The following is a 13,184-nucleotide window of genomic DNA, read 5'->3' on the forward strand; positions in this document are numbered from 1 at the left end:
GCGTTATAGCCCTAATTTCAGTTTCAATACTGTTTTTCAATTCAACAAGTGTGTTAGGTTTAATTTGGTAAACCCTTTCTTTGAGGTAACTCCACAGAAAAATGTCTAGACTTGTCAGATCCGGTGACTGAGAAGGTCAGTGCGATATTATTCGGTTCTCAAAAATGTTCTGCAAAAAGCCCATCTTGCTGGAACTACATCAGCTCGGGTTGGTTTTGAACCCAAGGTCTTAGGAAGTTCTCAATTATCGCATAGTAGCGTTCACCCGTTACTGTGATCTGATTTCCATCCTCATCCTCCAAAAAATAAGGCCCAATTATCTTTTGAGCAGTTACACCACATCATACTGTGCATTTGATAGGGTGCAGTTCGTGCTGTTGAATAGCTTAAGGGTTTTCTGTCGCCCAAATTCGACAATTTTGTTTGTTAATGAAGCCATTTAAATGGAAATGTGCTTCGCCGGACATGATAAATCTTTTAAGGAAATTTGAGTCACCATTTACTAAATCCTGAATTATCATGGCATATTCTAATCTCTTTTTGTGATCTCTAGACTGTAACTCTTGGACTAACTGTATTTTATAAGGAAACATGCCATCAATATCATGGATCATTCTTTGGAGAGAAGATCAGAAAATTCCCAATTGACTGGATTTTCTGGTTGATGTGGATGGATTTTCGGCGATATTTTGTTCCACTTCTTCCTGATTTTCATCAGTGGATACCAAATCTTAGTAAATCAGAAAGGGTATTAAACTTTTGGAATCTGTTGATTATCCTCTTACTTGTCCTATGACTTGAGGCAGATCCCCTGTTGAAATGGCGACAGTAACTTAGCCAGGTTTCAGAATTGACCTATGCGATTCAAAGTAGCACTGAACAATGAGAGTTCGTTCCTCAATGGGCACACAACTCCTATTGGTGGTGGAAAGGTTGCTCTAGTTAATCTGAAAAAATGAAAGAAAAATATTAAATAGTAAAGAAATTATGAATTTTTTCAATAAGTCACTACTTTTGGGCCACCCTGTAAATGGGTTGTAGAATTGCATTTATTTGCAAAATGTAGTTAATTTATATGTTTTTTTTTAAACATTTATTTTAATTAATAGCCTATTAGTTCTTTCGTTTTTCTTATGGGATGATCATGTTTAGTTAACTATTACATGCAGATATTCTACATGATTTATACTTGCGTAATTATGTAAAAAGTTTATTGTAAACACAAAATTCTTTCTCTATATATATATATATGTATGTATGCATGTATATTTGTTTAAAAAATTTTGCTTACCAAACTCCTCTGTCAGTTATTGATCTACAGAGATGAAACTTAATATATGGGGTATTTGAACCCATGTAAAACTTTATATTTGGGTTTTAGCCGGGAAAAATCGGTGCAAGGGTGTGAAAATTAAAAAAATGTAATTTGCCAGGTGAAGATCGAGCAACAGCATTACAAATATGCATGTGTAACGTAATAACTACTGGTTCATGTTTTCATTTTTAGCCTTACAGCAAACGTGTCTTCATAGTTCTGACATTAACGTCAAAGGAAAAAGTAAATCATAAGCTAAACATTTTTGTTTTGATTTTCAGTGGTGGTGTACGCGTTATTTTAATTTTTGACTTTTTAAATTGTTACTATATATTAGGCCCAATATAATATAATAATAAATACAAAATCGGCATTAATCAAAATATCATAATTAAGCGTATTTTACGACTGGGCAATGCCAGGCGGCCAGCTAGTTCTTTTATAAAACCATTTGAAAATATTTACTTTCTCAGTTTCTTAACATGACGATCACTGCTAAAAAATGTAAATAAGATTCTAATTTTATGTTATAAAAAACATCTATGATGTAAGCAAGTGTTTAATTGAAAACAAACAAGGAATTTGTTTTTTATTTAAGACTAGCAGGGGTACCCGGCGTTGCCCGGGTGTTTCGAGGTGTGTGTGCTCTTAAATAAAAAAGAAACCGGGGGGGGGTAATCAAAACATCGAAAAAAATACTATTGTAAGGCAAATGAACGATGTTGAATGTAAAAATCTGAAAAACAAAAACAAAAAAGAAAACAGAAAAATGAACGTTAAAAAAAAAACATGTGAAAATGGCTTAAATAAGCCTGTTTCGATATTAAAATTTAAAAAATCGGTGGGTACCCGGGTGTTTTTGGGTGTGTGGTCGGGGGTGGATAAGCAAAGTAAAAAAAACAAAACAGAAAACGAATGTTACATGAAAAATGGCTTAAATAACACTGGTTCAATATTTAAATTTAAAAAATCGAAAAAAAAAGAAAAAAAAAGAAGACATCTTACATCACAATTCGAATCCAAAATGTTTAAATAATGACCCAACGCGCTAACCAACTGAGCTAACACGACGTAATGAAATTTAGTCACTTCTTCAACTATTTAAAGTAAATCAGGTCATGACGTCATCTGACACATGCGTAGAACCGGTCGTCGACATGAGAGGACCTTTTTTGTTGACCCCCTCCCCCTGTCAAAAATTGTGGATTTCGGGGTGAAAAAATTAACGTTTTGGGCCAATTTTTCGATATTTTTCAGGCAAAGGATGGGGCTTCAATATGATACCAAGTTTGTGAATTTTTGTTCTGTCTGTCAAAAGTTTTTAGCGGACACATAAACACACACAAACATACATACACACATTTTCGCTTTTATATATATAGAAGAAGATTTTCAAAACAAAATCTAACTTTAACTCATGATATGACCAAATCATGATTTTGCTATACCATGAGTTATCTTCTCTTGCTAATTATTACTTTGTTTTTACAATTTCTGGAATTTACTTGGTGTTCAGTTAACTGAACACAAATCCTAAGTGTGTGATGACAGTTAATAATGCAGGGATCTAAAACTTGGAATATTTGTCGACACAGTGACAGATCTGCATGACATAAAATTAGAATCGTATTTACATTTCTGATTGGGAGGAATTATATCAAGAAGGGCCTCACTATTGGATGAAGTGACTGTATATGAATCCACTTAAAAATAAAACTTCAAATTGTCTTTATTACAAATGAACAGTCCATACTAATTTCTAATTTATATACTTCATCACATGCCAGATAAACAGAAAACTACTACTGCTTTTTTTATGTCACTTCAAAATAGATGCTAGTTTGATTTTTTTTTTTTTTTAGTAGCATTATTAACAAGATATCTAGACAATTACAGCATCAAATTAATGCATAAAAGCTTATTTTCTAGATAACATTTCTTTGTTTTAGGGATTAAAAAAAATAATCTTAATACTTGACTTTATTTCAAAATAACTAGTTTAAAGCCATGGTTATAAATGTGAGATGCATATCCTACACTGAGGGCAATTTGATTCTTAGGGAGTGGAGCAGTTGAGTGCAACTGAAACAATTTTAATTTTTATTTTGAGAAACTTTCCATCAGCTAAACAAATGTAGTTTATGTTTCATATGTTAGTTTGGTACTTCTGCACTTTAGTGCCAGTTTTTCCGTGGGTCAAGGTGGGTGGGGGTAAAATTTCTGTTGTGTAATTATTACATAATTACTGCACCATCACTTTTGTAAAGTCAGAGAGACTATTCATTCAATTAGATTTAAAAATGCGATTCAAATATCTTTTGCTAAGCTACCCTTATAATACTTATTTCCGCCATTTTGTCTCAAGAAAAAGCAATTCATTTTAATTTTCTTCAACAGAAACAGTATTCACCTTCCCCACATGAGGAAAGGGGAATCAGGAATTTAGAGATGACTAAATGTGACCTGGTTTTAAAAAAGGTTAGGAATCACTTTGTGTCTGAACATTGAACTTATATGAACTTATATGAATTTGTAATTTTGTGAATAATTTTTTTTTTTTTTTTTTTTTTACATAAACGTCACCACTTATCAAGGCCGATAGGCCAGTCAAGGATAAGGGTTAAAGAGTGTAGAGTAGTCAAAAGGACAATATAGTAATCGATGTTTCATTAATTCAGTTTTAACTTTCTCTGGGGTTTCATTTTTTGCTTTGTTTAACATGTATATAAAAAAGGGTTCCCTATAAAGTAGTAACCCCTTCTTAGAACACATATCCCAACAGATGAAGACGATTATGATGTAAGAGGAGTTTGCTTCAAAAATTATACCCTCAATTTAAACAAGTACATAAAAAACTCTTTGAATAAACACAACTAAATTATGGCCATTTGGAAACATTTTTCTTAAAGAAACAGCAGCTCCCCTGATAAACAAAATGCATGAAAAGTTTTTCCAGATGGCAAAATATTGACATCCTAAAGTTTAAATTAATACTTTAAAACAGCACAATATCAAACTGAAAACAATATATTACAACCATATTTTTCGTATTGAATGCACAAAATTTGGGAAAAAAAAAAAAGTGTACAACTCAACCATGAGAAAATATAAACACATATTTTTTAACAATGTGTAAACATATTTGAATCTTTTCACCAGCTAACATGAGTAAAGCATAATGCTACAAAAAAATCTTATCACTAATATCTTTAAAAATTCACTGCACATAAATGAATTTTTATCAGCTAAAAAAAAAAAGTGGGGGGGGGGGGCACAAACCAGTGCTATATAATAATTCATCTTTGGAATCAATAATTTAAATTATTCACCAGGGGAAAAAATTGTATACTACAAATCTACACTGAAATCATTAATAATAATTCAACAGTAAAAAATAGTACGACCACATTCTACACTGGAATCTTTAATGTTTATGGAATTTAGAACTGAACACTTTATTTAATCAAAAGAAATTAAGAATAAAAAACTTCACTACAATGATTCTGGTAGGGGCCATTTTGGAGCCACACTGACATCTATAATATAAACCTCACCTGTCTGTTTAAATGTATGTACATATGTCTACCTAAAACTTTCAACAGAGGCGATGGATTTTCACAAGATTGGTTCGAGCCTGCCTGCCTACCTGCTACTACTTTTTTCTTGGGGGGGAGGGGGCTCAACGCACACCTCCAAACACCCGGGCAACACCAGACACCCAGGCTAGTTTAATATATATTGGGGTATAAAAATTATGTTTTAGCGAAGAAAGACAGTGAAGAATGGTTACCAGGTAGCAACAGCTATCTAAAACATAATTTTATAAATGAAAAATGAAGACATGAAAGTTTATAAGGAAATATTTTTATGTAAGAAATAGAAATATGAAAGTTACTTACATGTTAGTAAATGTTCATTGTACAATGCATGTTTGAGTAAAGAGATTGACATTGTGTATGTGGGTTACATTTGTTAGGTTGTGTATAGACGTGCGTGAGTATGTGGGTCACTTGACCCTTTCGTCTTGTCACCCTGGCTAACAGCTAACGGCCAGGGTGATGTATGAGAGGACCTTCTTGGGTTTCTTTCATTGTTGGCTGGTGAAGTTTTTCTAAAACTGATTTTCTTGACCCGGTCTTATAGGAATTTCTAAGTTCATTCTGTCTTACTACATCTATGTATAGTTTTGAAGTTTGGAAAGATTTCCATTGGTTGAAAATTCTTTGATTTAACATCATTTTAAAAGTTATTAGCTTATCAGAGAAAGAAGGAAAATAAACAATTAGAACTATTTGGTTTTAGCATATGCTTGAATCATACATCTTGGTGTCTAATCTACCACAACTTTTCGTAATAATTCAAACAAAATATTTAAATTTAAGAAATATCAACAACCAGATGAAGAGCAAAGAAAAGCGTACATATGTTCAACAATGTACATTAAAAATAAATGTTCTTCATTGAATTTGACATATTGTTCATCAATCGGAAGAGGCTATTACAGAATTAACATCTCTTTAAATCTTCTGTTTATGAAGCAATAGTGAGTTACGTGCAAATAATACATACTTCAAAAGTAAAATTATCAAATTTTTGTCTAAACAGGATTTCTAAAAAGAAAAAGACACACCATAAAAATAACAAACCATGTGATAATATACAACTACATCTACAGACTAAAAATTTCTTTTTCTGCTCAAAGGAAACATGCTTTGTGGATTATATTGTTTCAAATAAGGTTTTGAAACAACTATGAGGAGGCAATCAAAATGTAGGAGTCTGTCAAAAAAAAAAAAAAAAAAAAAAAGGATGCAACACGCTTTCCACCAAATCTCCCTCCCAGGTACTAGCTGATAAGTGGGGGACAAAAACTATTATCAACTCTCCAACATAAAAAATCTGAACTCCAACCCGGAGTTTTTAATATGTATAAGTTTTTTTCTATTTTTATTGAATATACTTTTTTTTGATAAATAACAAAAAAACTACTCGAAACATTACAATTTAAATTATAATAATGCCTATAATTTTACATACTTTTATGTTTTTTTTTATTTATTCATTGAATGTAAAGAAATTGACCATAGTGAAGTTTTATTTATCTTAACAATCAGGTTTTTCAACATATCAAACTTCGGTACATAACAAACATGCACATGTTCAACCAGGATGGAGGAATATATATATATATATATATATATATATATATATATATATATAAAAATGACAAAAGTTATTTTCTAAATTACGAATGACCATGTTACCATTTATTCCTTTAAGTATGTTTGACATGCACAATTCTTGACAGCATTTGTTTTGTAACACTGTCAAGAATTGTGCATGTCAAATATACTTAAAAGAATAAATGGTAAGATGGTCAACATCTTGAGATTTGAAATATAGACTTTGTCATTTATTTGTTAAATGCTCTGTAATTACATTGAGCTTCATAAATTGAAGGATTGGTATAAATAAAAAATATATGCTCAGTCCGTTAAATCCAAAGTAGCTGATCAGCGGCTTGGTTCCCACCAGTTTTGGCAAATAACAAATAGGATCCTGAATAGAAGTGTGCGTTCTATCCCAACCATTATCAATGGACCTGAGGTCATCTCGTCAGCATCAGACAAGGTGAAACTATTTGCCAAGAACTTTGCAGCTAATTCTACCCTATGCGACGAAGGCCATCAACTCCCCATATTTCCTCCTATAACACAGAACACGCTATGCAACATACAAATATCTGTGCATGAGGTCGCCAAGCCAATCAAGAACCTTGATTCCAGTAAAACTACTGGCCCTTTCGGCATTCCATTTATAGTGTTAAAAAAGCTTCAACCAGAACTTGCTCCCATACTTACGAAACTGTTTAAGCGTTGCCTTAAGGAGAAGTGCTTACCAACACCCTGGAAAAGCTCATCAGTATGCCCTGTATTTAAGAACTCAGATGATAAATCATCACCCTCTGAGTACAGACCAATGAGTCTCCTGTGTGTCATGAGTACGTTGTTGGAATCCATATTAAATAAAGAAATAGTCAACCACCTCAACAGAAATAACCTTCTTAGTGACACGCAATATGGTTTCCGTTCTGCAAGATCTATCGCAGATGTGCTAATGGCTATATCTCATAGGATTAGTGAATCTCTTGACAAAAGCTTCCTTTCTAGGACAATTGCTCTTGACATATCAAAGGTCTTCGACAAGGTATGGCATAAAGGCCTACTTCACAAGATTTCCAGCTACGGTATAACTGGAAATGTTTTCTCTATCATTAAATCATTTCTGTCTGATAGACTCATAAGAGTAGTGGTCGATGGACAAAAATCAGAGGCCTGCAGTATTAATGCTGGGTCCCTCAGGTGTCCATCTTGGGCTCATCTCTTTTCCTGATCTACATCAATGACCTCCCTAAACACATACCTAAATCATTCGTTAACATCTATGCTGATGACACGACCATCTACAGCAACATATCAAAAGCTGTAAATGACAAAGTCCTCTCTGATTCTCTCTCCTCTGATCTTGAGCGCATGGTTCAGTGGGGGTAGTCGTGGCTGGTTACCTTTAATGCATCTAAAACCAAGCTCATATCTTTACATCATCAACGCTCTGATCCCATCTGGCATCAATTGAAATGGATGGCTCTCGTCTAGGAGAAGCCCCATGTTTTGACAAGCTTCTGGGTTTGACCTTTACTCCTGATCTGAAATAGAACATGTACATCAAGTCTGTTGCCAAGGTCGCTGGAAAGATGGTGGGATCTTTCTACCGCTCCAGAAGATATCTCACCACTGATGCAATTCTCTATCTATATAAAAGCCAAGTATGTCCAAGGATAGAATACTGCTTCCATATCTGGGCAGGAGCTGCTAAAAACAGCCTATCCTGCTTTGACAGAGACAAAATAGACTTCGTGGCTTAGTGGGGGGTGCCCTTTTCTCTTCCCTGCAACCTCTCTCCCATAGAAGAGATGTTGCGAGCCTATCTTTGTTTTATCGTTATTTCTATGGCAGGTGCTTGTCTGAGCTCCAATCTCTGGTCCCCCCTCACCAATCTTTTATGAAAAACACCCGTCTAGCTGAAATCCCAATCTTTATCTGCGCCTAAATCAAAACGTAGATTCCATGAACAAAGCTTCTTTCTTAGAACTTTGTGGAACTCTGTTCCGTCTGTCTGAACCTGGATGTCTTCAAGTCCAATGTAAGCAAATTCCTGATGAACCGCCCCCTTAAGTAGACACTTTTATTAAATCTCCACACTAACGTACTGTACATGCAATAGCCCTTATCCCTGAGTGGCTTCCGGGCCTTGATAAGTGGTGATCACCATGTAAAAAAAATAAAATAAAATAAAAAAAATAAAAGGTGAAATATAATAGAAGAACAATATTTCCACATTAATATATATATATATATATATATATATATACACACACACACACACACACATGTTCAACCAGATGAGAAGCATTTAATTTCAAAATGCCATGTCCTAAAGAGGTTTTGCCTTTATTCCCTTTTCTGTAACCCTTATTAACTTGATAATGTAATAAAGTTCCTATTTAACTTTTTATCTTAACTTATTCTCTCTCTCTCTCTCTCTCTCTCTCTCTCTCTCTGGGTATATATATATATATATATATATATATATATATATATATATATATACACACACACACAATTTTAAATGTTATTATATTATGATATGAAATTATTACTATGCTAATCATTTTTTTATATTGTTTCTTTGCAGTTTTTTAGACAGAGTTCATATAGTAAAATCCGAAGATTATACACCAACAGAGCAGGTGAGTTTGTTTGTTTTTAAAGCATGCAAATAGAGAATTTCAGTCTCATAATTTGGAACAAGAGTAGTAATTAAAGATGAGCAATAACTATCCAAACTGTTTGGGAAATAACTACAGTTTAGTGCCGCCACTTCAGCATATGATCTACAACAAGAAAGATCCACTAAAGTGTATGATCTTCAAACTGAATGTGATCTGAGAAAGTGCATTGCATAAGAAAATGAAAAATTAAGTGGCCTTGATTTTTTATATTAATAAAATTGTTACTGCTTACTGTGTTCAATACCCAAATTGATGAGTTTCATTATGCGGACACAGTCAGAACTCCTGCTATGATTCTTCTTGCTAGTCAATGCTTCTGCATCTCTGTTGCAATTCTCTAGTTCATATTTCACGGTCATCAAAGAGCACTAAACTGCAGTTAAGATTTCCAATGTTTTTTTATCTGGTGTGAATCATCATGATATAGGTCACTTTCTTCCAATATTCCAGAACTTTTCAGTTGGCCATGGTCTCCAGTTCTTAAGTCATAAATAGTTCACAGAAAGAGCTATCCATTGCACTTTACTGCTATTAAATGATTCAAATAGTTTCAAAATGAATATCAAAGAATTATACAATTTAATCTGAATATCTCCTATTTGTCTAATCCAGAGAGAGAGAGAGAGAGACTTAAAATGAGTGCTTTATGCCAAATTGATGATTTAATATGGTTAAATTTGTGCTCATTTTTGCATTAAATACTAATCCTTATTAATATCTATTAGTCCCTAACAGTGCATCAAATGGAAACCGTAATACTTAGTTATACTATCATACTTGTTTTGATAAAAGTCCATACAAAATTTCAGCCAAATCGGCTCCGTAGTTTCTAGGAAAAAGTGGAATAGACAAACAGACAGACAGAATGTCTATCTAAGAAAATGTGCTTGTACTAATATACGGCATTATGATTATTTTGCAAGGTAAATTACAAATTTCTGAAAAGCATTTACTGTCAATTTATTTCCCAAAACCTCTGGCCTTGATGGAAGGGAAACTAAAACTTGCTGCTGTATTTTCAAATGATCTGAAATAACAGCAAGGAGAGACTTGTTTCCAAAAATTTTTCGTACGTTATATCTCCCTTCTTTTCAAAATAGGGTATGATTATGAATATCTCCAGTATCAAATAATCCTTATACATTGTATGGTCCTGGATTTGACCTTAAACTATATCCGATGGTAAGGCCCCAGCTTGCTGGTTTTGGGGAGTGTGGAGCCACCCTTTAATTGCCATTGCTCCCAGGTCCACTCTGATCCAGAGTGGTAGTAGCTGTTAGGGTCCCAACTATGGGTTAAATAGAAACTGACTTGGAAAAAACAAATATATTCTATTATATTTTTCTTCAAAATCACTGGATTCGGCATTAAATAACCTGAAAAGGGTTGATATGCCATAAAACAAAAACAACCAACCAATTATACAATGTAAAATTTAGTTTATGTATGATAATCAAAGAGGGGAGATATAACATATGAGAAATATTTGGAATCAAGTCTCCTCTTGCTGTTATTTCATATATATATATACTAGCAAAAGTACCCGTCGTTGACTGGGTTCAAAAACAGCCTACAGAAAATGGACTCTGATTTATGGAAGTATGATAGGTTATGAAAAGGAAGGGTTGTAAAGAGATAGCTTCGAATTTGGGGGTATCAAAACCAAAGCAAAATGCTGCTTCTCCATCTCTGCAGCGAACTAAATCTTGTTATCACCAACACTTTTTCCTACCAGAAAAACAAGGAGACCTGGTTCCATCCCCAATCTAAACATGGCCATTTGTTTGATTACATACTGTGTAAACGTGGTGATTTTGGAAATTTTTGCAAAGTTAGAGTAATGCGTGGTGCTGACTGTGGTACTGATCATTTAATGGTCAGAGCTAAACTGAAAATTACAGTTCGCAAAAAATGCTGTTTCAATGGTGTCAAAGTGCCTAAACGTATTGATGTTTCCAAATTGAAGGATCCAGTCATATGAAGTTCCTTGAAATCTGCTTTCAACCAGGTGGATTTCTCAGATTGTGATTGGGAGACAGTAAGAGATATAATATACCAAAAAGGTGTTGAAGCTCTTGGATTGAAGGTTCCCAGACATCGAGATTGGTTTGCTGATAATTTCAATCAAATTAACCCTCAAATTGATAGAAAGCGGAAAGCTTATTTGAAACTTCTCAACTCTTCACCTCTGAACAAGCCAGCTTTCGCTGCCCACTTCTCTTCTGTGTGGAGTGAGGTTCAGTGTTGTGTGCGCCAAATAAAAAACAAATCATGGTCTGACCTCTCCGGGGAGATACAGACTGTCTACGATCATAGAGATGTACAGACATTCTACACTTTGCTTCATCAGGCTTATGGTCCGAAATCCTCTTCAACTACACCACTCCTGGCGAAGGATGGAAAAACCTTGCTGAAAACCTCAGATGAAATTATGCATTGATGGCATGAACATTTTCATGATCTTTTTCATAACCTATCCAATGTTGATGTTGCTGCAATAGGAAGTATCCCTCAATGTTCCTTTTGTCCGGAACTAGATGTTGAACCGACTCTTATGGAAACAGTTGACTGCATTAAACAGATAAACTCAAACAAAGCCCCTGGGCGGATGGCATCCCTGTCGAACTGCTGATACAAGGTGGTGTCAATGTACATTGTGTGGTCCACTCTTTGATACTGTCAGTATGGCAGGGTGACCCAGTTATCCAGGATTGGGTAGATGCCATCTTGGTTATGTTGTACAAAGGAAAGGGTACAAGGTCTGATTGTGGAAATTATCAAGGTATCTCACTGCTGAGTGCGGTTGTAAAGATATTTGAACGGCTTTTGCTAAATCGATTGGAAAAGTATGTATGTCCTGATATCCTTCTGGAATCCCAGTCTGGTTTTAGAGGTGGACGAGGAACTGTGGATATGGTGTTTTCTGTTAGACAGCTTTTGGAAAAGTGTATTGAGCAGCGTATGCCTCTTTGCCAGGTGTTTGTGGACTTAACCAAGGCATTTGACACAGTGAACCATGAGGCTCTCTGGAAAGTGCTGGAAAAATTTGGCTGTACACCTGCTTTTACAGACAAGTTCAAGCAACTTCATCGTAGTATGAAAGGTCGTGTCAACTACAATGGTCGGCTTTCGGAAGAATTCCCCATTGATAATGGTGTGAAGCAGGGTGATATATCTGCACCAACATTGTTTTCACTCTATCTGACTGCTGTGCTCTGGTATGATTTCCACGATTACGATATGGGTGTTTATATTAGATTCCGAACGACTGGAAAGGTGTTCAACCTCAGAAGATTCCAAGCCAAAATACTTGTTAGTGATAGACTTGTTAGGGAACTGTTGTATGCTGATGATGCTGATCTGGTAACACACTCCCCAGTAGATATGCAACTAGTGATGGATCTCTTTACAAATGCTTGTACCTGCTTCGGACTGACAGCATTAAGAAAACTAAAGTCATGTACACTCTCGCTCCTAATGATCTGTATGTGGAACCTGATATTTTCATCTGTGTAAAGCACCTTGAAGTCATAAAAAAATTTTGTCTACCTTGGGAGTACCTTATCAAATGATGGCATTCTTGATGCGGAAATAAGACAGAGAATCAGCAAGGGCATCTGATGCTTTTGGAAGGTTACAAGATAGAGTCTGGTCTGATGGTGATCTAACTCTGACAACTAAAATTTCAGTATATCAAGCATGTGTAGTACCATCCTTACTCTACGCATCTAAAACTTGGACCTTGTACTGGTCACATATAGAATTGCTCGAGAGGTTCCATCAGCACTGCCTTAGACACATTCTTGGTTTAAAGTGTGATATCTTTGTCCCTGATACATCTGTCTTAAAAAAAAAGTCAAAACAACCAGTATTGCTACCATTATTATTAAGAACCAGATGCGTTGGGCGGGTCATCTCATTCGACTTCCAAAACAGTTGTTCTATGGTAAGTTCTTTATTGGAAAAAGACCCCAGCACAAGCCCAAAAAACGTTTTCGTGATAACATCAAGGAGAGT

General features: G+C 34.7%; 1 protein-coding gene across 2 annotated transcripts in view; it reads left to right on the forward strand.

Annotated features, from left to right (window-relative positions):
• Positions 1-13,184, forward strand: part of LOC145277944 (guanine nucleotide-binding protein G(s) subunit alpha-like) — a 458,077-nt gene that overhangs the window by 393,828 nt on the left and 51,065 nt on the right. For both annotated transcript variants that reach the window (XM_080130029.1, XM_080130030.1), the window contains exon 7: positions 9,071-9,125. In XM_080130029.1, the coding sequence (XP_079986155.1) occupies positions 9,071-9,125 (55 nt within the window). The remainder of the gene's footprint in view (positions 1-9,070; positions 9,126-13,184) is intronic.

This window comes from Euprymna scolopes, chromosome 6, assembly GCF_053919585.1.
Source record: "Euprymna scolopes isolate OS-2025 chromosome 6, ASM5391958v1, whole genome shotgun sequence".
Classification (NCBI taxonomy): domain Eukaryota; kingdom Metazoa; phylum Mollusca; class Cephalopoda; order Sepiida; family Sepiolidae; genus Euprymna; species Euprymna scolopes.